Source organism: Rana temporaria, chromosome 9 (genome assembly GCF_905171775.1).
Source record: "Rana temporaria chromosome 9, aRanTem1.1, whole genome shotgun sequence".
NCBI classification, from domain to species: domain Eukaryota; kingdom Metazoa; phylum Chordata; class Amphibia; order Anura; family Ranidae; genus Rana; species Rana temporaria.
Window position 1 is genome coordinate 126,971,074 of NC_053497.1, and position 26,666 is coordinate 126,997,739.

General features: G+C 41.6%; 1 protein-coding gene across 1 annotated transcript in view; it reads left to right on the top strand.

The window, feature by feature from the left end:
- The first annotated feature begins 2,878 nt into the window (after positions 1 to 2,878).
- Positions 2,879 to 26,666, top strand: part of LOC120914024 (ficolin-1-B-like) — a 59,103-nt gene continuing 35,315 nt past the window's right edge. Inside the window, exons 1-3 of the mRNA XM_040324453.1 lie at positions 2,879 to 3,005; positions 15,024 to 15,128; positions 21,444 to 21,497. Coding sequence (XP_040180387.1) covers positions 2,924 to 3,005; positions 15,024 to 15,128; positions 21,444 to 21,497 — 241 coding nt within the window. The 5' untranslated portion in view covers positions 2,879 to 2,923. The remainder of the gene's footprint in view (positions 3,006 to 15,023; positions 15,129 to 21,443; positions 21,498 to 26,666) is intronic.

Genomic DNA, 26,666 nt, shown 5'->3' on the forward strand with positions numbered 1-26,666 from the left:
AATTCCAGCCCTAAAATTAATTGATCCAATCATTGGATATGGATATGGGGTATCAACATTACATTCCTCTACACTATAATTTTATTAGTAATCACTTATAAAACAATTTACATCAAGTTCTATGTTCAGGCCGTTGGGCATTAATACAATCATCAACAAAAATCCATTTGGTTTCCCGTTTCTATATTTCTTGCACCAAATTAGATCCTCTCCAATTTGGCTGGATCTTATCGATACTCCAAAATTTAAGCCCTGGTGGATCGTGATTATGGCATTTTTGTCAGATACGCTGTGATATTTAAACAACAATTTTAATATTATAGATATGTTCAGAAATACGTTTTTTCAAAGTACTTTTTGTCCATCCCACATACATTAAATTACATAGGCACTGTAAAATGTACACTACGGGCCAGATCCACGTAGAACGGCGTAATTTTAAGCAGGCGTAGCGTATCTTAGTTACGCTATGCCGCCGCTACTTTGACAGGCAAGTGCAGTATTTTCAAAGCAAAGTTGCGGCGGCGTAGCGTAAATAGGCCGTAAAAAGCCAATGCTTTGCTTTTTTTGAACGTAAATGATGCACAGCCCTATTCACGAACGACTTACGCAAACGACGTAATCAACGGAAAATTTGACGCTGGCCCGACGTCCATACTTAACATTGGCCGCGCCTCATATAGCAGGGGTAACTTTACGCCGGAAAAAAAGCCTAACGTACACGGCGTACCTGTACTGCGACGGCCGGGCGTACGTTCTTGAAATGGCGTATCTAGCTGATTTACATATTCTAGGCGTAAATCAGCGTACACGCCCCTTGCAGCCAGCGTAAATATGCAGTTAAGATACGACGTCGTAGGCGACTTACGCTGGTCGTATCTTAGCAAAATTCTGGCGTATCTGATTCTTTGAATCAGGCGCCAAGATACGACACCTCAGACTCAGAGATACGACGGCGTATCTGGAGATACGCTGTCGTATCTCCTACGTGGATCTGGCCCAATGTGTGTAGTGTTACAGGAAATAAATTCAGAAATTGTAAGGTCCCGTACACACGACCGGATCGATCTGTTGAAAACGGTCCGCCCTCTAATATGGCAATTTACCTGTGAACAGGCCTTGCATCTTCTAAATTAGAAGAAGCCGGCCTGGTCCCAATACATATTTGGTCTATTAGGAGGATCCATGACTTTTTTTTACAATCCTGTCACCAAAATTAGGGGCTTTCCTGTAAATAAATGAGGGATTTTCTGGTAAAGCTTGTTTCAGCACTCTATCCATACACAATATGTGCCAATGCCTCTTAAATATCTCCTCAATTTCCTTATACTGTACATGGAAATAAAGCCACATTCCTGCCTCCTATTGTTTCCAGGTTTTTTATCTCTTAAGCAGGTCTCGCGTGGGATTTCCCCTACATCCTGTATCATTTTATCAAGTTGACAATCTTTATATCCTTTTTGTACAAACTTATCCTTGATTATGTTGGATTGTGCCCGAAAATTTATTTCAGAGGTGCAATTTCTTCTCACTCGTATACATTGTCCTTTTGAGATGTTCCACTTCATTACTGGGCACTTAAACCCCCTTCGTGCCCAGACCAATTTTCAGCTTTCAGCGCTGACGCATTTTGAATGACAATTGCGCGGTCATACAACACTGTACCTAAATTATATTTTTATCATTTTTTTCCCACAAAGAGGGCTTTCTTTTGGTGGTATTTGATAATCTCTGCGATTTTTTTTTTTTTTTACGCTATAAACATAAAAATACAGAACATTTTGAAAAAAAAAACACAATATTTTTTACTTTTTGTTATAATAATATCCCAATTGAAAAAAAATAAAATAAAAATTTCCCTCGGTTTAGGCCGATACGTATTCTTCTACATATTTTTGTTAAAATAAATCACAATAAGCGTATATTGATTGGTTTGCGCAAAAGTTATAGAGCCTACAAAATAGGAGATAGATTTATGATTTTTTTTTTTTTTACTTTTTTTTTGGCGGCGATCTTTTTTGTCAGACCTGCGATATTGCGGCGGACGTATCGGACACTTTTGACACAATTTTGGGACCATTCACATTTATACAACGATCAGTGCTATAAATATGCACTAATTACTGTATAAATGTGACTGGCAGTGAAGGGGTTAACACTAGGGGGGTGAGGAAGGGGTTAAATGTGTATCCTGGGTGTGTTCTAACTGTGTGGGGGAGGGGACTGACTGGGGGAGGTGACCGATGCTGTGTTCCTATGTACAAGGGACACAGATCGGTCTCCTCTCTCCCTGACAGGACGTGGAGCTCTGTGTTTACTCACAGAGCTCCACGTCCCTGCTGTCACCGCCGATCACGGGTACCTGGCGGACATCGCGGCCGCCAGGCACACGCATCAGCTCCCCTGTGATGCGCCGGGCACGCTGTTTCCCCGCTGCGCGCCGCTGGGGGCGAATGTCAACAAGAGGACGTCCAAAGACGTCCACTCGGCACTTGAGAGCCGCGCTGTGGACGTCTTTCGTCCATAGCGCGGATCCAAAGTGGTTAAACAGTGGGGGCGATGCCCACTCCTCACTGGCAAGTAGATATTTCTACCCTCACCATCTAGATCATGGTGAGGGTAAAAACTTTTTGGCCTCCCCTCATACAAGTCAACAGCTTCCTTCTTTCAAAATATAAAGGAATAACATGTTTTATATTACCGGAAATCAGCAGTACTGACTTGCATTATGTTCTACTAGCTGTTGTTTCAAAAACAAGAATTTCTGTGGTTAGGAAATTGGTTGATGCAATTCAACAGATTTTCATGCTGAAATACAGATTGTTACACTCCAGGAAGGAAACTGGGCCATCCAACTATCATCACTATAAATACACAGAAAAAGCTTTGCTTGGGGGGATAAATCACTATATCCAAAGCAGCCATGAAGCCACACACTTGGAGCTCCATATGTTTGATTCTCTGGTTGGTCACCATCCTTTGCTCTGCTGAAGAGACGTGCCCAGGTAACATTTTGAGATTGAATTAATATTGTATTTGTTTATGTGTTGATGTTACTTTCATTAAGGTCTACCTTAATAAGCAATCTAAGAGACAGACTTTGGGCCAGATTCTCAGAAGAGTTACGACGGTGTATCTCAGGAAACACCGTCGTATCTCTGTTTTTTGACCCGGGTATCTATGCGAGTGATTCCTAGAATCATTTTCGCATAGATACGGCCAAGATCCGACAGGTGTAAGTGACTTACACTGTCGGATCTTAAATGTAATTCGCCACTGGCCGCTAGGTGGCGTTTACGTTAAGGTCTCATTTGACTATGCAAATGAGCCTGATACGCCGATTCCCGAACGAATTTGCGTCGCGTAGTCGTCGCTTACGTCGTTTCCGTAGGCGTAAGGTTACCCCTGCTATATGAGGGGTAACCTTACGCCAGTCCGCCGTATGCCATGTTAAGTATGGCGTCGGGTCCGCGTCATCTTTTCCCGTCGGGTACATCGTTTTCCTAAGTCGGTCTTGAACACAAATGCGCACTGGGCTTTTTTTCAGCCCGGCGCATGTGCAGTTCAATCGACGCGGGGGCGCGCTTAATTTAAATACAAGCCGCCCCCTTTGAATTACGCGGGGATACGCCGGGCCATTTACACTACGCCGCCGCAAATTACGGAGCAAGTGCTTGAGGAATACGGCACTTGCTCCAGTAAGTTGCGGTGGCGTAGTGTAATTGGCTTACGCTACGCCAACGCACAATCTACCAGAATCTGGCCCTTTGGGATTATCTAACACAGGAGGTGGTACATTAGAACATTACATTACATAGAATTCATCAGTGAAATAAATAATCAATGGAAATAATTTGAGTGTTCTCTGTGGGGTCAAACTTAAGATTACTCACTGGGAAGAAAATTTTTGTTTGGTCTTTTTCACTGCATCAGCGGCTGCATTAGATTCGAATTAAACTAGGTGACAAATTGTTAGTTTGCCTCACTCCTATATATTTTGTATCAACAGTACTTAAAGCGGGAGTTCACCCAAAAATCAACTTTCTGCAGTTAGATCCAGCATACTGCTGACATCTGCAGTATGCTGGTCTTTTTTTTTCTTTTGGTACTTATCGTTTTAGTAGTATTTGTTCTATGGCTCCGAGCGGGGAATCCTGCGGGGAATGGGCGTTCCCGAAGGCAAGCAAGTTGATTGACGGCCTTCGATATCGTGTCACGGCTTCCGAAAACAGCCGAGGTGACACTTAGCTATTTACGCCGCCTGCCGTGTAAGGCCCCATACACACGAGAGGATTTATCCGCAGATACGGTCCAGCGGACCGTATCCGCGGATAAATCCTCTCGAGGATTTCAGAAGATTTCTATGCGATGGCGTGTACACACCATCGCATTGAAATCCCCGCTGAAATCCTCTGCCGATGACGTGTCGCGCCGTCGCCGCTATTATGACGCGGCGACGGGCATATAAGGAATTCCACGCATGCGTCAAATCATTACGACGCGTGCGGGGAATCCCTTTGGACGGATGGATCCGGTAAGTCTGTACAGACGAGCGGATCCATCCGTTGGAATGGATTCCAGCAGATGGATTTGTTGAGCATGTCAGCAAATATCCATCTGCTGGAAATCCATCCCAGGGGAGATTTATCTGCGGATAGATATCCGCAGGAGTGTACACACCATAGGATCTATCCGCAGAAACCCATTTGATGGGATTTATCTGCGGATAGATTCTATGGTGTGTATGGGGCCTAAGAGTTGACTGTGCAGGTGCCGTAAATTGCCGAGTGTCACTCGTGTGGATTTTCGGAAGCCGTGACGCACTATCGAAGGCTGTCAATCAACTTGCTTGTCTTCGGGAACAACTATGCCAGGAAGTAATCCCCGCTCGGAGCCATAGAACAAATACTGCTAAAACGATAAGTACCAAAAAAAAAAAAAAAAGACCAGCAAACTGCAGATGTCAGCAGTATGCTGGATCTAACTGCAGAAAGTTGATTTTTGGGTGAACTCCCGCTTTAAAGTGTATCTAAAGCTAAAACTTTGGTTTTATGTAGAGTGATGAAGTTTTAGAAGTTTTAGAATTTCTTTCAGGTTTTTAACCACTTGCTTACTGGGCACATATACCCCCCTCCTGCCTAGGTGAAATTTCAGCTTCCAGCACTGCGTCGCTTTAACTAACAATTGCGCAGTCGTGCGACGTGGCTCCCAAACAAAATTGACGTTCTTTTTTTCCCACAAAAAGAGCTTTCTTTTGGTGGTATTTGATCACCTCTGCAGTTTTTATTTTTTGCGCTATAAACAAAAAAATAGCGTCAATTTTGAAAAAAATTCAATATTTTTTACTTGTTGCTATAATAAATAGCCCAATTAAAAAAAAACAAAAAAAAACATTTTTTTTCTCAATCTAGGCAGATACGTATTCCTCTACATATTTTTGGTAAAAAAAAAATCGCAATAAGTTACTGCTTTGCGCAAAAGTTATAGCGCCTACAAAATAGGGGACAGAATATTTTTTATTATTATTATTTATTTTTTACTAGTAATGGCGGCGATCTGTGATTTTTATTGAGACTGCGACATTATGGCGGACACATCGGACACTTTTGACACATTTTTGGCACCATTCACATTTATACTGCGATCAGTGCTATAAATATGCACTAATTACTGTATAAATGTGACTGGCAGGGAAGGGGTTAACACTAGGGGGCGAGGAAGGGGTAAAATGTGCATAATGTTTCTAACTGTGGGGGAAGGGGAATGACTGGGGGAGGTGACCGATCTGTGTCCCTATGTACAAGGGACACAGCATCGGTCTCCTCTCCCTGACAGGACGTGGATCTGTGTGTTTACAGTACACACACAGATCCACGTCCTTGTCTGTGTAACCGCCGATCGCGGGTGCCTGGCGGACATTGCAGCCGCCAGGCACGCGCATCAGCATATCAGTGATTAAGCCTAGATGAACATAATTTCCATTGGAGAAAAAAGAGAACATGTTCTCTTTCTAAGTCTGTCGGAATTTCCGACGGAAAAAGTCAGATGGGGCATACACACGGTCGGAATATCCAATAAAAAAATTCCGTCTGACTTTTTTCATCGAAAATTCCGACCGTTTGTAAGCGGCATTAGACCATTCAGAGTAAGAATTATTAACCACTACTCTCTGAATTCTGTCTTTTAGCCAGTTTTCTATCCATATACAAACCGATCTTTCCAAGCCTGTAGACTTTACCTTACACGTTACCTGTAAGTAAAGAACTGTGTCAAACGCTTTTGTAAAATCCAAATATACCACGTCCACTGCCACCCCTGTGTCCAAGGTTTTACTTACCTCCTCATAAAAAGAAATCAGGTTTGTTTGACAACTTCTGTCTTTCATGAATCCATGCTGTTTGTTTCTTAAAAAAAAAATTTCCAGCAAGAACTTATCTATGTGGTCTTTAATAAACTCTCCGGTATCTTCCCAATTATAGAAGTTAAACTTTTGCCCTGTACACACAAGCGGAATTTCCATCGGAAAAAAGTTGGATGGTTTTTCCAACAGAATTCCGCTCAAGCTTGGCTTGCATATACACAGTCACACAAAAGTTCTCTGAACTTATGAGCGTTAAGAACGCTGAGGCGTACAACATTACGATGAGGTGAGAAAAAAATGTTCAATGCTACCGAGCATGCGTCAAATTGTTTCCGAGCATGCATGTTTTTTTCCTGTCCGAATACATACAGACAAACTGATTTTTCTGAAAAATTGAGAACCTACTCTCAAACTTTTGCTGACGAAATTCCGACAGCAAAAGTCTGATGGAGTCCAAAGAAAAGCTCACAACATACTTTTCTTGGTGGAAATTCCACTTGTGTGTATGGGGCATAACAGGTCTAAAGACTTTAACTCCTTAAATATAGGCACCACATTGGCCCTACGCCAATCCAGTCACTATTGCAGTCAATAAAGAGTCCCCCAAAAATTAGAAACAATAGCTTTGAAATGACAGAGCTCAATTCTTTTAGGATCCCTGGGTGAATACCATCTGGTCCAGGTGCTTTTTCCACCTTTATTCTGCTGGAGGTTTTTATGCTTTATTTCTTCTGTGCCCATCAAGTTTCCCCTACATTCATGGGAGGTTCCCTCTACATATTAGCCTGGTGTGCAGCAGTGCACATTGCTGCACACCAGGCTAATATGTGGTAATTAAGTAATGTTGGTAAGTGACAACCAAGAGCCACATATGGGGAAGTGTAAAATTATCTGTGTGTATGGAACAAAGGAAGAAAATTACCGCGCTAAAAGACAATAAATTGCTAGTAAAGCTGCAACAACGGAGTGTTATACAAACACAACAACATAGAACAAAGGGGAAAGGTTGTTGCGCTAAAATAAAAAATCTAAGCAATAAAATTGAGGAAAATTAATTATGAAGCCAGTAACCCAAATCAATGAGGGACTAGAAAGAGGATAAATTCAGTCCTACTGCGTCCACAAAAATATAGTTCATATAGGAGTAAACAAATGTTGAGGAGCAAATAAAAACACCTTGAACCAGTAAAAATTGGAGGCTTACCAAATGGCAAGCAATGTGTGCTTGCGGCTGCAAACCCCAGCCAGGGCCTTTAAGGTGATCCTCGCAGGGGGAGGTGGAAAGAGAAGATGATTCTTGAAGTCTCCACCGAAAACCAGATTAGTGAGCCGTATCACAGGAAGAAAACATTCAATGGTGAAGTATGTTTGATCAGCACACACATAGGTAAAAAGTGACTTTGAGAACCACCATCACCAGCACCCTATAAGTAGGAGGCTTACCAGAACATGTATGAACATCAGCAAGTGGCTAAAACCCTAGCCTGGGCCTTTAAACTCCTGGGCTGTAATGATAGTCCTAAGTGTCCTCCGTGTTCAATGGGTACATAAAGGGAGTGATAGAGCCCACATAGTGAAGTTCGTTTAAACCATACGTTTAATAATTAAAAGATTACACTTACAGTGTCACAATAGGAATAAAAACAAAGAGAAGCCGGCCGGCTCGGAACAAACGCCCGTCCACTCTACACAACACGTCCTGCGTCAGCACGCTACCTTCCCGACGCGCGTTTCGTCATAAAATGACGTCATCTGGGGCACGGGCGACGTGCTGACACATCGCATTAAATACATTCCAACAGAGCCAAGCCTCGATCTGAATCTATGGGCTAATTAACCGCTCATGGTGGCTGCGCTGGGACAAAAATAGAATTGGAATAATCCAAATAACAAAGGCCCTCTTGTGGTTGAATAAAATAAAGCAACCAGAGCCTATACAGGTTTAAATTAAACTTATATGTGAAAAATTAGCAAGCCATCTTGTGGACAAATTGAATATGACAACAAGAGCTTATGAAAACAAAGAGTATATTTATGGAGTATCAACATAAAAAAGGGGGGGACATTTATCTTAAAACAAGATCATTTACCCTCTCAAAAAAGACTGTGTATCTTTCCTGTGTGATTACAGGGGAACTATATACATGCTCTAAAAATCAAAATAGGGCATAAAAGGTTTAAAAAATATAGTCAAAAATCTTTGTGTTTTGATTGAACACTGTGAAAAGTGAAAAAAAGTTTAATACATAAAACACCTAGATTCAGAGCATAAATATTTAAATTACAAGGAAAATCTAGGATAAGTGAAAAAATAGAAATATTAAATATACCAAAGTAGGCGTGAAATATAAAATAAATTATTGTGATAAAAATAGAATAATGTGAAATATTGAATATTTTTAAATTTAATATGCTTACAAAATTAAGAAGCATAAATATTTATATGGTGAAAAAGTAAATAAATATAAAAAATCATGTGTAATTAGTCATAAGTGAATGTGAATAATTGTGATATTACAAAAATATCATTAGAATATTAATGTTAATTGAAAAAATATGTAAAAATATAAAAAATTGAAAAATACAAGACTCCAAGAGATGAAATAAATTAAAAAATATATTAAAAAAGGCCCATTAATGACCAGCTTCAACTGGTAGAACCAAATTTATCTAAAACCATGTATCCAATTAAAAAATGTATATATAAACCCAGTTACAGGCCAATATAAGGGTCCACCTATAGTTCAGATCGAGTTCACAAAAAATAAGATGGACCATACCATAAACATAGATTACCATAAAGAATCAAGAGTTGTCAATAAAAGCGTTGACATCAACCTCGATGTTGAGACCATATGGGGTATAGCTTTTAATTTTATGTACCCATAGCATTTCTGATCTAGAGATGCTCCTCACTAATGGGCTGCCACGCCAATGGGGACTATATCTATCAATCCCCAAGAATATTGTCTTTGAGGGGTCCCTATTGTGTGCCAGGCGATAGTGCTTTGATACTGAGTGGTTCAAAAAACCAGCTAAAATATTTGTGATATGCTCGTTGAGTCTTACTGAGAGGGCTCTCTTGGTTCTACCCACATATTGGAGCCCGCAGGGGCATTGCAGCAAATAAACCACCCCCTCAGTCGCACATGTGATGAAGGGTTTGATAGTGTGTTGTTCACCTGTGACCGTAGAAGTGAAATTGTGCGTTCTTCTATGCGTACAGCCACTAAGCGAACACACCCGACATTTCCTACACTGGTAAAAACCAGTAAAGGAATTGAGGAAGGTGGTTTTGGTGGTAGGTGGTTCAAGAACATTGGGAGCCAGTTTATGTCTCAAGGCCGAACCACCCTTGAATATCACCTGAGGGTTATCAGGCAAGATAGGGCCCAATATTGGATCATTCTTGAGAATGTACCAATGTTTTTTAAGGAGTTTTTTTACACTAAAATGCTGGGTAGAGAAGGTGGTAATAAAAGGGACAACAGGCAACCTGCTGGTATCTCGTGGTTTAATCTTAAGTAGTTGAGCTCTATCAACAGTCTTAACTTCCTCAAGTGTGGATGTCAAAGAACTCAAATTTTACCCCTTTTCCAGAAATCTCTTGGTTAAAATAGCTGATTGTTCTAAAAAGTCGGTCTCATTAGAGCAATTGCGTTTAATACGCAAAAATTGGCTTTTTGGCACCGACTTCAGCCAAGAATCATGATGACAGCTGTCAGTAGGGATGTAAGAATTTCTATCTGTACCTTTAAAATAAGTACTTGTACAAAAAACCCTGCCTGAACTGAAATTGTAAGGTCCAGGAAGTTAATATTAGATTGGCTCGTCTCAAAATTGAGGTGGATACCCCTAGTATTGGTGTTAAGAAATGTCATAAAGGACTGAAGCTCGGCAAGGGGACCATCCCATAGGAGGAGGATGTCATCAATGTACCTGGCCCACAACTTGAGTTGGGGTGGTTGGCAAACATAGACGACATCCTCCTCCCACATGGCCATAAACAAATTGGCCAGACTAGGGGCATATTTTGCCCCCATCGCCACACCTCTATCTTGCCGGTAGAACTGGTTTGAAACCAGAAATAGTTTCTGGTCGCAGCAAAATGTAACAGTTCAAGTATGAAGAAAATGTGTTCATCAAAAAGGCCGGAATCACGTCTAAGATAGTATTCAACTGCTGACAGACCTAGATCATGAGGGATCACTGTGTACAGTGACGTTACGTCAGCAGTAACTAGCCACATATTTTTAGTAGGTGTAAGGCTAGATAATAAATTAATAACGTGCCGGGAATCCTTTAAATGAGACGGCATCTTAGAAACTAACGGTTGTAGAAAAAAATCAATATACCTGCCCACCCGGGATGTGAGGGAATCTATCCCACTCACAATAGGACGTCCCGGGGGGCAGGTAAGATGTTTGTGGATTTTCGGTAAATAATATATAACTGGTGTTCTTGGAGCCTTTGGTACAAGATAGAGTTTCTCTTTTTTATTAAGAATACCCTCTTTGTAACCCTTAGAAATAAGTTTATCAAGTTGCTTAAGATAAGAATGTTTAGGGTCGCAAGCTAGAGGTGTATAGGTATCCCTATCACCCAATATTCTATTCATCTCTAAAAGATAATCTGTCCTATTAAGGACAACTATGCCTCCCCCTTATCCGCAGGTCTAATGACAATCTGCTTGTTATCACATAAAGAGTCAAGGCCAGTTTTAAGGATATGGTTAGACTGCATCCTTTTTATGGGAAGCCGGTCCAAGTCCTTGAGGACAATGTCCCTAAAGACTTTGATAGAAGGAGCCATAGTGCCTGGAGGATTGTATAAAGAGGCATTAGAAAGGCCTAGAAATGAGGACAGAGATCAAAAAATCAAGAAAAAGAAAAAATATAATAGAGATCTAATTGATTATCATGATCAAGTTGTTTTTGCTTGGCAAAGAAAAATCTTGGCCGAGAATTTGGCTGAGACTATGGAAACTAACCAGCCAGAGGCTCCTCCACTGGTTAATCAGACCACATACACTCATGCTCAAATAAGAGGTACACAGGCATCCCACACCAGATCCAGGGATGGCTCACCCTTTAGAGCTTTTCGTGGTAATAAGGGTAGTGCATTTTTTTAGATTTTTGTAGATTTTTGTAGATTTTTTTCTACAATTTTTGTAGATTTTTTTCTACAACCGTTAGTTTCTAAGATGCCGTCTCATTTAAAGGATTCCCGGCACGTTATTAATTTATTATCTAGCCTTACACCTACTAAAAATATGTGGCTAGTTACTGCTGACGTAACGTCACTGTACACAGTGATTCCTCATGATCTAGGTCTGTCAGCAGTTGAATACTATCTTAGACGTGATTCCGGCCTTTTTGATGAACAAATTTTCTTCATACTTGAACTGTTACATTTTGCTGCGACCAGAAACTATTTCTGGTTTCAAAACCAGTTCTACCGGCAAGATAGAGGTGTGGCGATGGGGGCAAAATATGCCCCTAGTCTGGCCAATTTGTTTATGGCCATGTGGGAGGAGGATGTCGTCTATGTTTGCCAACCACCCCGACTCAAGTTGTGGGCCAGGTACATTGACGACATCCTCCTCCTATGGGATGGTCCCCTTGCCGAGCTTCAGTCCTTTATGACATTTCTTAACACCAATACTAGGGGTATCCACCTCAATTTTGAGACGAGCCAATCTAATATTAACTTCCTGGACCTTACAATTTCAGTTCAGGCAGGGGTTTTTTGTACAAGTACTTATTTTAAAGGTACAGATAGAAATTCTTACATCCCTACTGACAGCTGTCATCATGATTCTTGGCTGAAGTCGGTGCCAAAAAGCCAATTTTTGCGTATTAAACGCAATTGCTCTAATGAGACCGACTTTTTGGAACAATCAGCTATTTTAACCAAGAGATTTCTGGAAAAGGGGTAAAATTGGAGTTCTTTGACATCCACACTTGAGGAAGTTAAGACTGTTGATAGAGCTCAACTACTTAAGATTAAACCACGAGATACCAGCAGGTTGCCTGTTGTCCCTTTTATTACCACCTTCTCTACCCAGCATTTTAGTGTAAAAAAACTCCTTAAAAAACATTGGTACATTCTCAAGAATGATCCAATATTGGGCCCTATCTTGCCTGATAACCCTCAGGTGATATTCAAGGGTGGTTCGGCCTTGAGACATAAACTGGCTCCCAATGTTCTTGAACCACCTACCACCAAAACCACCTTCCTCAATTCCTTTACTGGTTTTTACCAGTGTAGGAAATGTCGGGTGTGTTCGCTTAGTGGCTGTACGCATAGAAGAACGCACAATTTCACTTCTACGGTCACAGGTGAACAACACACTATCAAACCCTTCATCACATGTGCGACTGAGGGGGTGGTTTATTTGCTGCAATGCCCCTGCGGGCTCCAATATGTAGGTAGAACCAAGAGAGCCCTCTCAGTAAGACTCAACGAGCATATCACAAATATTTTAGCTGGTTTTTTGAACCACTCAGTATCAAAGCACTATCGCCTGGCACACAATAGGGACCCCTCAAAGACAATATTCTTGGGGATTGATAGATATAGTCCCCATTGGCGTGGCAGCCCATTAGTGAGGAGCATCTCTAGATCAGAAATGCTATGGGTACATAAAATTAAAAGCTATACCCCATATGGTCTCAACATCGAGGTTGATGTCAACGCTTTTATTGACAACTCTTGATTCTTTATGGTAATCTATGTTTATGGTATGGTCCATCTTATTTTTTGTGAACTCGATCTGAACTATAGGTGGACCCTTATATTGGCCTGTAACTGGGTTTATATATACATTTTTTAATTGGATACATGGTTTTAGATAAATTTGGTTCTACCAGTTGAAGCTGGTCATTAATGGGCCTTTTTTAATATATTTTTTAATTTATTTCATCTCTTGGAGTCTTGTATTTTTCAATTTTTTATATTTTTACATATTTTTTCAATTAACATTAATATTCTAATGATATTTTTGTAATATCACAATTATTCACATTCACTTATGACTAATTACACATGATTTTTATATTTATTTACTTTTTCACCATATAAATATTTATGCTTCTTAATTTTGTAAGCATATTAAATTTAAAAATATTCAATATTTCACATTATTCTATTTTTATCACAATAATTTATTTTATATTTCACGCCTACTTTGGTATATTTAATATTTCTATTTTTTCACTTATCCTAGATTTTCCTTGTAATTTAAATATTTATGCTCTGAATCTAGGTGTTTTATGTATTAAACTTTTTTTCACTTTTCACAGTGTTCAATCAAAACACAAAGCTTTTTGACTATATTTTTTAAACCTTTTATGCCCTATTTTGATTTTTAGAGCATGTATATAGTTCCCCTGTAATCACACAGGAAAGATACACAGTCTTTTTTGAGAGGGTAAATGATCTTGTTTTAAGATAAATGTCCCCCCCTTTTTTATGTTGATACTCCATAAATATACTCTTTGTTTTCATAAGCTCTTGTTGTCATATTCAATTTGTCCACAAGATGGCTTGCTAATTTTTCACATATAAGTTTAATTTAAACCTGTATAGGCTCTGGTTGCTTTATTTTATTCCACCCCAAGAGGGCCTTTGTTATTTGGATTATTCCAATTCTATTTTTGTCCCAGCGCAGCCACCATGAGCGGTTAATTAGCCCATAGATTCAGATCGAGGCTTGGCTCTGTTGGAATGTATTTAATGCGATGTGTCAGCACGTCGCCCGTGCCCCAGATGACGTCATTTTATGACGAAACGCGCGTCGGGAAGGTAGCGTGCTGACGCAGGACGTGTTGTGTAGGGTGGACGGGCGTTTGTTCCGAGCCGGCCGGCTTCTCTTTGTTTTTATTCCTATTGTGACACTGTAAGTGTAATCTTTTAATTATTAAACGTATGGTTTAAACGAACTTCACTATGTGGGCTCTATCACTCCCTTTATGTACCCATTGAACACGGAGGACACTTAGGACTATCATTACAGCCCAGGAGTTTAAAGGCCCAGGCTAGGGTTTTAGCCACTTGCTGATGTTCATACATGTTCTGGTAAGCCTCCTACTTATAGGGTGCTGGTGATGGTGGTTCTCAAAGTCACTTTTTACCTATGTGTGTGCTGATCAAACATACTTCACCATTGAATGTTTTCTTCCTGTGATACGGCTCACTAATCTGGTTTTCGGTGGAGACTTCAAGAATCCTCTTCTCTTTCCACCTCCCCCTGCGAGGATCACCTTAAAGGCCCTGGCTGGGGTTTGCAGCCGCAAGCACACATTGCTTGCCATTTGGTAAGCCTCCAATTTTTACTGGTTCAAGGTGTTTTTATTTGCTCCTCAACATTTGTTTACTCCTATATGAACTATATTTTTGTGGACGCAGTAGGACTGAATTTATCCTCTTTCTAGTCCCTCATTGATTTGGGTTACTGGCTTCATAATTAATTTTCCTCAATTTTATTGCTTAGATTTTTTATTTTAGCGCAACAACCTTTCCCCTTTATCTGTGTGTATGACCCCAAAGTTGCTTTGCTGTGTGGTATGATCTCAAAGTTGCTTTGCTGTGTGGTGATTAAGTGAAAAATACCCTTGTGACTCCAGATTTATCCTCAGGATATATCATTTTATCACTTCAGATGTCAAGCTTGTTGGGGTCGGAGGATCGGAGAAGCTAGCCATTCTTCGGGGATGTCCTGGGGCCCCTGGAGCACCAGGCACTGCAGGACCCACTGGACCTAAAGGTATCATCTCATTCTCTACTCATGCTATACAATGTACATTTAAACAGTTTAAACATCTATACTTTTTATTTTGTGACTGTAATAATAATAAGAAACCTCAATGTCCCTAAACAAAGCTAACTTACCTAGCCATTTGCAGACTTTGGTGCTTATTCAATGGACGACCTAATATGTAAACACAGCGGGCCATATTCTTAAAGAATTTACGCCGGCGTATCAGCAGATACGCCAACGTAAGTCCGATTCTAATGCCGTCCTATGTTTAAGTGTATTCTCAAACTGAGATACACTTAAACATGCCTAAGGTACGACGGCCTGCGCCGTTGTATCTTAGGCTGCAATATCTACGCTGACCGCTAGGTGGCGTTTCCTTTGCGGTCAGCGTAGAATATGCAAATGACTAGTCACGCCGATTCTCTAACGTCGTAGTGATTTTACGTTGTTTCCGTAAGCGATACGCGACGTAAAGATAAAGATGCCCCCTAGGTGGCGTACTCAATGTTAAATATGGCCGTCGTTTCCGCGTCGAAATTTGAAAATTTAACGTCGTTTGCGGAAGTCGTCCGTGAATGGCGATGGACGCCATTTACGTTACCGTCAAAACAAATGACGTCCGTGAGACGTCAATTAGCGAAATGCACGTCGGGTAATTTACCCGACGGAGCATGCGCATTACGATCGGCGCGGGAGCGCGCCTAATTTAAATGATCCACGCCCCCTACCAGGATCATTTGAATTAGGAGTGCTTGCGCGGGTGGACTTTACGCTACGCCGCCGCAAGTTTACAGGTAAGTGGTTTGGGAATCAGGCACTTGCCAGTTAAACTTGCGGCGGAGTAACGTAAAGGACATACGTTACGCCGCCGGAGATCTCTAAGAATATGGCCCAGTAGGTCTAACAAAAGTATGCCTAACTTATATTTTATTTATGGGGATGGGATGGGATGAATATAAACAATATAATGTAAAGTAGTTTAGGTGCCCTTGCACTTAGCTTTTTTCCTCTTTACTGATCAAATGACGCGGCAGTGTGATGCAAACAAAAGACATCTCCTACAACAGATGGTCAATAACAAGTGAATACTGCACTTTGAGCACCCCAAACTTAAAAGGAGGACCTATCAATGTAAAATTAAAATAAAAACACAAAATAAATAATAATCCCAAAATACTACCCCTGAAACAAAAGCACATGTTTTAAGGGAAATCTTGTTGCAAAGAAAATGCAATAGACAAAATCTTATTAATTTAATGCTAACAAAACTGTTTTTTTGGTGGGGGGGAGATTCAGGCTTTGGTATATTGTACTGTCAGAACATTTGGGGTTAAAAAGTATGGGCCAGATTCACAGAAAAAGTACGCCGGAGTATCTGCTGATACTCCAACGTACTTTCAAATTTGCCGCGTCGTATCTTTATTTGTAATTCACAAACAAAGATACAACGGCTTTTGGCTAAGATCCGACAGGCGTACGGCTTCGTACGCCTTCGGATCTTAGGATGCAATACTTCGGCGACCGATGGGTGGAGTTTGCGTCGTTTTCCACGTCGGGTATGCAAATTAGCTGTTTACGGCGATCCACGAAGGTACGCGCGTTCGTCGCATTCTCTTACGTCGGTTTTTCCCGTCGTTAAGTTAAGAGTGCTATTTAGATGGTGTAAAATTACACCATCCATGTTAAAGTATGGCCGTCGTTCCCGCGTCGAATTTTAATATTCTTTTTTTTTGCGTAAGACGTCCGGGAATACGAAAGTACGTTACGCACGTCGTCGTTCAAAAAACACGTCGGGGCGCCGTAATTTCGCGCAAAGCACGGCGGGAAATTTCCTAACGGAGCATGCGCAGAACGTTTGGCGCGGGAACGCGCCTAATTTAAATGGTACACGCCCCATTTGAATTAGGCGGGCTTGAGCCGGACGGCTTTACGCTACGCCGCCGCAAGTTTACACGCAAGTGCTTTGTGAATCAAGCACTTACGACGAAAACTTGCGGCGGTGTAACGTAAAGGGGATACGTTACGCCGCCGTAATTGTTCGTGAATCGGCCCCTATCTATATATATAGATAGATAGATAGATAGATAGATAGATAGATAGATAGATAGATAGATAGATAGATAGAGATATATATATTAGAGATATATATATAAGCCTTTATATTACGCATATTATATATTTTTCATATTTTCCATATTCTTATATATTTAACGAGAGAGGGGCCATTTTCTCTCAATAGTTGAAATTACTTCATAGCTCATGATTGCTATGAACAATACTAAAGCCATATTGGTTTCTATTTTCTCTCTAATGCCCTGTACACACGATCGGTCAATCTGATGAGAAAGGTCTGATGGAATTTTCCATCAGTTAACCGATGAAGCTGACTGATGGTCAGTCGTGCCTACACACCATCGGTTAAAAAAACGATCGTGTCAGAACGCGGTCATGTAAACCACGTGCAACGGCACTATAAAGGGGAAGTTCAAATCCAATGGCGCCACCCTTGGAGCTGCTTTAGCTGATTTTGTGTTAGTAAAAGACATTTTGCGCTTTTCTGTCTGTTACAGCGTGATGAATGTGCTATCTCCATAACGAACGCTAGTTTTACCAGAACGAGCACTCCCATCCCCTAATTTAGTCTGAGAATGCGTGGATTTTTAACCGATTTTTATATCGGTTAGGTATCCATCGGTTAATTTTAAAACAAGTTTCACATTTTTTAACCGATGGATAAATAACCAATGGGGCCTACACACGATCGGTTTGGTCTGATGAAAACGGTCCATCAGACCGTTCTCATCGGATAAACCGATCGTGTGTACGCGGCATAAGAGGTTAATCCAAATTCACCGTCTCTAAAGGGTTTTCTGTCATACAAGTGACTGTAAGTTTTTTAGTATCTTTATCCCAGTCCATAAATTTAAAGGTTTGAACACAAGGAGCCTGTTTGTACCAGTATCCCAGGTTATATATCAAAGTTTTCACATCTAAAGATAAAGGAGGTTGGCACAGGTTTACACAGACCGTGGATAGATGAGGGAGACATGAGCTCATAGCCATAGGGCTCATCCACAAATAAGCTGTTGTATTGTATATCTTAAATTGTTTCTTTCAAAAATCTTTACAATGTATCTGTATTAGTTATTCATATAACCTGTTTAATACATAGATATTATTATCATTAGAAAGTTACAAATATAATATCTTATGAAAAGTGTGAAGGATATTAGAAGCTGTATTTGTCAACCAAATGACTTCAATCTCGAGGAATGTTACTATCATTAGCAAGATGTGGGTAGGTTTTCCCAAGATAAAAAATCTGAGCCAAGAGCCAGAATTTCTGAAGATGGTTGACAGTGTTTGAAACCCTCTCACAATTAATGGTGTTTCTCTTAGCCGAAGGTCAAAAGGGGTCATAAATTATTAGTAGGCCTCGGTGACCCTAACATTAGAAATCATTCCTTAACCACTTAAGCCCCGGACCAATACGCTGTCTAAAGACCCAAGGTGTTTTTACAATTTGTCACTGCGCTGCTTTAACTGGTAATTGCGCGGTCATGCAATGTTGTACCGAAACGAAATTTGCGTCCTTTTCTTCCCACAAATAGAGCTTTCTTTTGATGGTATTTGATTGCCTATGCGATTTTTATTTTTTGCGATATAAACGGAAAAAAGACCGAAAATTTTGAAAACAAAAGATTTTTCTTATAACAAAAAGTAAAAAATATCGAATAAACTAAATTTTAGTCAAACATTTAGGCCAAAATGTATTCAGCCACATGTCTTTTGTAAAAAAAATCGCAATAAGCGTATATTTATTGGTTTTCGCAAAAATTATAGCGTCTACAAACTAGGGTACATTTTCTGGAATTTACACAACTTTTATTTTATGACTGCCTATCTCATTTCTTGAGGTGCTAAAATGGCAAGGCAGTACAAAACCCCCCCAAATGACCCCATTTTGGAAAGTAGACACCCCAGGGAAACTGCTGAGAGGCATGTTGAGTCCATTGAATATTTTTTTTTTTGTCCCAAGTGATTGAATAATGACAAAAAAATAAAAATAAAAAAAAAATTACAAAAAGTTGTCACTAAATGATATATTGCTCACACATGCCATGGTTATATGTGGAATTGCACCCCAAAATACATTCTGCTGCTTCTTCTGAGTACGGGGATACCACATGTGTGGGACTTTTTGGGAGCCTAGCCACGTACGGGACCCCGAAAACCAAGCACCGCCTTCAGCATTTCTAAGGGCGCAAATTTTTGATTTCACTCCTCACTACCTATAACAGTTTCGAAGGCCATAAAATGCCAAAATAGCACAAAACCCCCCCCAAATGACCCCATTTTGGAAAGTAGACACCCCAAGCTATTTGCTGAGAGGCATGTCGAGTCCATGGAATATTTTATATTTTGACACAAGTTGCGGGAATATGACAAACTGATTTTTTTTTGCACAAAGTTGTCACTAAATGATATATTTCTCACACATGCCATGGTTATATGTGGAATTGCACCCCAAAATACATTCTGCTGCTTCTCCTGAGTACAGGGATACCACATGTGTGGGACTTTTTGGGAGCCTAGCCGCGTACGGGACCCCGAAAACCAATCACCACCTTCAAGATTTCTAAGGGCATAAATTTTTGATTTCACTCCTCACTACCTATCATAGTTTTGAAGGCCATACAATGCCAAGATGGCACACAACCCCCCCAAATGACCCCATTTTGGAAAGAAGACACCCCAAGCTATTTGCTGAGAGGCATGTTGAGTCCATGGAATATTTAATTTTTTTTGCCCCAAGTGATTGAATATTGACCAAAAAAATAAATAAAAAATAAATTACAAAACGTTGTCACTAAATGATATATTTCTCACACATGCCATGGTTATATGTGGTATTGCACCCCAAAATACATTCTGCTGCTTCTCCTGAGTACGGGGATACCACATGGGTGGGACTTTTTGGGAGCTTAGCCGCGTACGGGACCCCGAAAACCAATCACCACCTTCAAGATTTCTAAGGACATAAATTTTTGATTTCACTCACACAAATCTTGAAGGTGGTGATTGGTTTTCGGGGTCCCGTACGCGGCTAAGCTCCCAAAAAGTCCAACACATGTGGTATCTCCGTACTCAGGAGAAGCAGCAGAATGTATTTTGGGGTGCAATTCCACATATAACCATGGCATGTGTGAGAAATATTTCATTTAGTGACAACGTTTTGTAATTTTTTTTTTTTTTTTGGTCAATATTCAATCACTTGGGGCAAAAAAATGTAATATTCCATGGACTTAACATGCCTCTCAGCAAATAGCTTGGGGTGTCTTCTTTACAAAATGGGGTCATTTGGGGGGGTTGTGTGCCATCTTGGCATTTTATGGCCTTCAAAACTATGATAGGTAGTGAGGAGTGAAATCAAAAATGTATGCCCTTAGAAATCTTGAAGATGGTGATTGGTTTTCGGGGCCCCGTACGTGGCTAGGCTCCCAAAAAGTCCCACACATGTGGTATCCCCGTACTCAGGAGAAGCAGCAGAATGTATTTTGGGGTGCAATTCCACATATAACCATGGCATGTGTGAGAAATATATCATTTAGTGACAACTTTGTGCAAAAAAAAATCAGTTTATCATATTCCCGCAACTTGTGTCAAAATATAAAATATTCCATGGACTCGACATCCCTCTCAGAAAATAGCTTGGGGTGTCTACTTTCCAAAATGGGGTCATTTGGGGGGTTTTTGTGCTATTTTGGCATTTTATGGCCTTCGAAACTGTGATGGGTAGTGAGGAGTGAAATCAAAAATTTACACCCTTAGAAAGCCTGAAGGCGGTGATTGTTTTTTGGGGTCCCGTACGCGGCTAGGCTCCCAAAAAGTCTCACACATGTGGTAGCCCCGTACTCAGGAGAAGCAGCAGAATGTATTTTGGGGTGTAATTCCACATATGGGGGGAGTATGTTTTGCGCGTGGGTGTAAGCGTTACTGGCACTAACTAGCTACCTAGCGGCACCAGCGACACTAATACAGCGATCAGAAAAATATTGTAACCATCGCCATTTTATTATATAGGGTCTCCACTAAAAAAAAAATGTATAATGTTTGGGGGTTCTAAGTAATTTTCTATCAAAAAAATAAAAAGTTGCAGAAAAGGCCTGGTCTTCAAGTGGTTAACGGACTCAGTGAGCATGTGGAGAAAAGCCTGACTAAGTAAAATACATTATATATGCACTAATCTTTAAGAAGCATCTAGCCATTGCAAAGTAACATGCAAGCATTCTTTTAAACTGTTATTCAATCAAATTTCAGGTGATCTGGGATCATCAGGAAATCCTGGGAAGATGGGACCAACAGGACCAAAAGGTAGGTACTTTATTATGCATAACAACAGAGGCAAGGACTATAGCAGCGAGTCGAGTATCAGCTTTAATCTCTGACCTGCACAAGTAGAATTAATCATGTCGTTGACCATAGCAGCTGGTGACAACTGGAATGTTGTGGAGGCCTCTCTTGCACATGCTGTACAACACTCCTGAAGGGGGAGACAGAGAGTATGAGGACACGGAGTGGCTCGACTATCGGAGTAACTGACTGGTTGAGTTTGCTCTTTAGGTAGATGAAGCTGCGGGTCACAGACCTAAGAACAGGATAATAAAGCAGCCTGGCACCAAAGAAGGAGATGGTAGCAGAGCCGGGATGCAGGCCGAGATTAGCGGTAATCGAGCAACAAGGGATCAAGTCAGCAGGCAGAGTCCAGTAAACGGGCCATGGTCAGAGAGATCAGATGAACAATGTTGATGCAGAAGCAAAGGCACAGTCCAGGAGAAAACTGGTTCATACATAGGTAAGCAGATTTAATAAATCGGGTCACAGGAATAAAGGTACAAGCTGAAGACCATTCAGCAACTGTTTATGGTGACAGACCAGTTTAAATAGGCCACTGGGCGCCAAGTACGCACACTAATTCATATGCACATATGCGCGTGTATGTGTGCGAGTGTGCGTGCCAATGCAAGCACAATGAACTGGAATCATCTATTGCCTCTTTAAGCATGCAAGCAATGATCTTTGGGTCTGGCATAGATTTTAAGGGAAACTCCACGCCAAAATTAAAAATAAAACGGTATGGGGTCCCCCCAAAATCCATACCAGGCCCTTTGGGTCTGGCATAGATTTTAAGGGGAACTACATGCCAACATTTTTTTGGAAAATGGAGTGTGGTTCCCCCCAAAATCAATACCAGACCCTTATCCAAGCATGCAGCCTGGCAGGTGCCCCCCAAAGCACCTTGTCCCCATGTTGATGGGGACAATGGCTGCTTTCTGACAACCCTGGCCGGTGGTTATCGGGGTCTGCGGTCGGGGGCTTATCGGAATCTGGAAGCCCCTCTCAGATTCTATCCCTCCTATGTGAATGGGTTTTGGGTACATTGTACCCCTATCCATTCACCAACAAAGTGTAAAAAGGTAAAAACCACAAGACAATTTTTTGACAAGTCCTTTATTAAAAAAAATGTAAAAAAGTGTTCCGAAATGAAAATTCACATTCATTCATTCGCCCTTGCCTATATAAGAGTTGTCTAAGAGAACTGGCAGCAGTCGGCCGGTGGACATCGCACCCGCCAGCCACAGGCATCGGGTCACCCCCTGCTATAGCAGTTTAACGGGCCGATGTACAGCTATGGCGATTTGCCCTGAAGAGCCAACCTGCCGCAGTATGACGGCGGCTGGTCGGCTACTGGTTAAAATCGCTGCTCCTTTAAAAACGATTGTTTTAAAAACTTTTTTTGCATTGATATGCAGTACCTCACAAAAGTGAGTACACCCCTCACATTTTGTAAATATTTTTATACCTTTTCATGTGACAACACTAAAGAAATTATACTTTGCTACAATGTAAAGTAGTGAGTGTACAGCTTGTATAACAGTGTAAACTTGCTGTCCCCTCAAAATAACTCAACACACAGCCATTAATGTCTAAACTGCTGGCAACAAAAGTGAGTACACCCCTAAGTGAACATGTCCAAATTGGGCCCAATTAGTCATGAGACTCATTAGTGTTATAAGGTCTCAGGTGTAAATGGAGAGCAGGTGTGTTAAATTTGGTATTATCGCTCTCACTGTCTCATACTGGTCACTGGAAGTTCAACATGGCACCTCGTGGCAAAGACCTCTCTGAGGATCTGAACAAAATAATTGTTGCTCCACATAAAGATGGCCTAGGCTATAAGAAAATTGCCAAGACCCTGAAACTGAGCTGCAGCACGTGGCCAAGACGATACAGGAGTTTAACAGGACAGGTTCCACTCAGAGCAGGCCTTGCCATGGTCGACCAAAGAACTTGAGTGCACATGCTCAGCGTCATATCAAGAGGTTGTCTTTGGGAAATAGATGTATGAGTGCTGCCAGCTTTGCTGCAGATGTTAAAGATGTGAGGGTCAGCCTGTCGGTGCTCACACCATATGCTCACTTTTGTGAGATACTGTATGTCCCCCAGGGCAGTACGCAGGTCCCCATTAAGCATGGGCTCTGGCGTGTTCGCATAGAACACGTGCAGAGCCCGCCAGGAAGTGTGCACGGCGCTGTGCTAATCACAGCCAGGGAGACATTGTCCCGATGCTCGGCTGCAGGGATCGTGAAATGTCTCCCTGGCTGTTATTAGCGCAGCACCGTGCACACTTCCTGGCGGGCTCTGCACGTGTTCTATGCGAACACGCCAGAGCTCATCCTTAGTCCCCATACACTTTTTATGGCAATAAATTGCATATAAGCCTTTAAAATTAAGATTTTAGATTTTTCATGTTCGCGTCCCATAGACTTTAAGGTTCGGATGTTCGCGAGAACTCTTTGCCTGTTCGAGGTGTTCTGGTGCGAACTGAACCGGGGGTTGTTCGTTCCATGTCAACAAATTACATATATCAACCACTCAGACCAAATTATACTTAGTGAAAGTAAGATGCACATTGGCAGGGCAGTTCACAAAACAATACAACAACAAAAAAACTCTTACGCAATTACTAGCACAGATTTTTGTTGAATACACATGCAAATATATGTTTAACCACACCGCCTTGCCAAGGCATCTCTGCAAAGTGTGGTTCCTAACTCTAGTCTAAGAGAGCGCCTATCTTGTGTGACAATGCTAGGCCCTGTCACTGTATAGGAAGAATAGGATAAAAGCACACAGGGTTCTTGTGAATGCAGAGTGAGGGTCTCTGGAGTGTGCTGAGCAAAGAAAGGTGGTTTTTCAACTTTCTCTGGGTTTTGGTATTCCCGGATTGGGTTCTGTAGTTTGGAGACTTCAAAAAGCTTAGGGAGGGAAGAAGCCTCCAACCCAGTGTCCAGGTATGACTAGTTGAGGAGCTGCAATATGTTCATGCTTAACATGGAAACAGGGAAAGGTGTTTTTTTTCTGCTTTCTCTGGGATTTTGGTATTCCCAAATTGAGTTCTTGAGTTTTGAGGCTTTGAAGAGCTTTGGGATGGAAAAAGCCTACAATTCAGTGTCCATGTATTACTAGGGACCAACAGACTATTAGCCAGATTCAGAAAGACTGGCATAACTTTGAGGCGACGTAGCGTATCGCATATACGCTACGCCGCCGTAAGTCAGAGAGGCAAGTGCTGTATTCACAAAGCACTTGCCTCCTAAGTTACGGCGGCGTAGCGTAAATGGGCCGGCCTAAGCGCGCCTAATTCAAATGAGGAACAGGGGGGCGTGTTTCATGTAAATGATTCGTGACCTGACGTGATTGACGTTTTTAACGATTGGCACATGCGCCGTCCGTGGACATATCCCAGTGTGCATTGCTCCAAAGTACGCCGCAAGGACATATTGGTTTCGACGTGAACGTAAATTACGTCCAGCCCCATTCATGGACGACTTACGCAAACAACGTAAAAATTTCAAAATTCGACGCGGGGACGACGTCCATACTTAACATTGGCTAGGCCAGCTTTTTGTTCGACTAACTTTACGCCGGAAAAAGCCTTACGTAAACAACGTAAAAAAATGCGCCGGGCGCACGTACGTTTCTGAATCGGTGTATCTAGTACATTTGCATATTCTACGCCAAAATCAATGGAAGCGCCACCTAGCGGCCAGCGTAAATATGCACCCTAAGATACGACGGCGTAGGAGACTTACGCCGCTCGTATCTTAGCCTAATTTAAGCATATCTAGTTTCCAGAATATGCTTAAATTTATGATGGCGTAGATTCAGAGTTACGATGGCATATCTACTGATACGCCGGCGTAAACGTCTCTGAATCTATGTATATGTGTGCAGGTGCACACAGCCTTTATAATCACAGGCCTCGCCATTGCTTAAGGCTCCCGTTAGGAGACAGGTGTGATTTACTCAGGAGACAGTTCTCCGTGTTGGTGTCAGGAGGTTCTGTATCTAGAGGTCTGAGAGAGTCAGGATAGCTTGGAGAGCTGAAAAAGAGGTAAAGTGGTTGTACATGAACACAGAGATTCTATGTCAGATGGTCTGAAGGACCAGTCAAAAGGAAAAGTCCAAGTTTTAAAGCAGAGCAGCAGTGATGCAAGGAGAAGCTAGGTGGCTTTTTCCATTAAAGTTTTGATGGTGAAACCCCTGTGTGAGAACCCTGATGTAAAGAACTCTATGTTATTTTCGACTAAAACTGGGCCAGCAATCCCTGAAACCCAGTTCTGACTACTGTGGACTCACTAAAAATGCTACTACCACTAAGTTAGATTCCATAGAATATCGCACCTGAGACATTGATTTAAGCTAATTCAGAGCAGGTATGCTTTAGGGGTAGGCCAACCTCCTCCTGAAAGGCTTAAACTAGAGTTAGGGACCACACTTTGCAGAGTCAGTATGACGTCACAGATATTTGCTTACATGTGCGACAAAAACCTTTGTTTTTACCTATATTGTAGAAACTGTTAGCTAGTAAGATTTATATTTTCTTAATAAACCATGGAACTCGATTGGCTGCTATAGAGGACTTCTTAAAGCGGTCCTCCACCCTAAAGTGGAGTCCCGCTGATCGGAACCCTCCCCCCCTCCGGTGTCACATTTGACACCTTTCAGGGGGGAGGGGGGTGCAGACACCTGTCTAAAGACAGGTATTTGCACCCACTTCCGGCCACACGATACGGGCGAAAGACGGGCATTCCGTCACATCCCGTCTGTCGCCCGTTGTGTGCTGGGAACACTCGGCTCCCAGCACACAGCGTGTGAGCCAATCGGCGGGCGCAGCGCGACTCGCGCATGCGCCGTAGGGAACCGGGCAGTGAAGCCGCAGCGCTTCACTTCCTGGTTCCCTCAGCGTGGATGGCGGAGGGAGCAGCAGAGTGACGAGCGATCGCTCGTGCTCTGCTGCGATCGGCGCTGGACTCCAGGACAGGTAAGTGTCCTAATATTAAAAGTCAGCAGCTGCAGTATTTGTAGCTGCTGACTTTTAATATTTTGTTCCCATGGCACATCCGTATTCCTTTTATTTAACCTTTTGGAAGCTGGAAATATTAACATATTATGCAAGTGAAAAACATTTTTATTTTT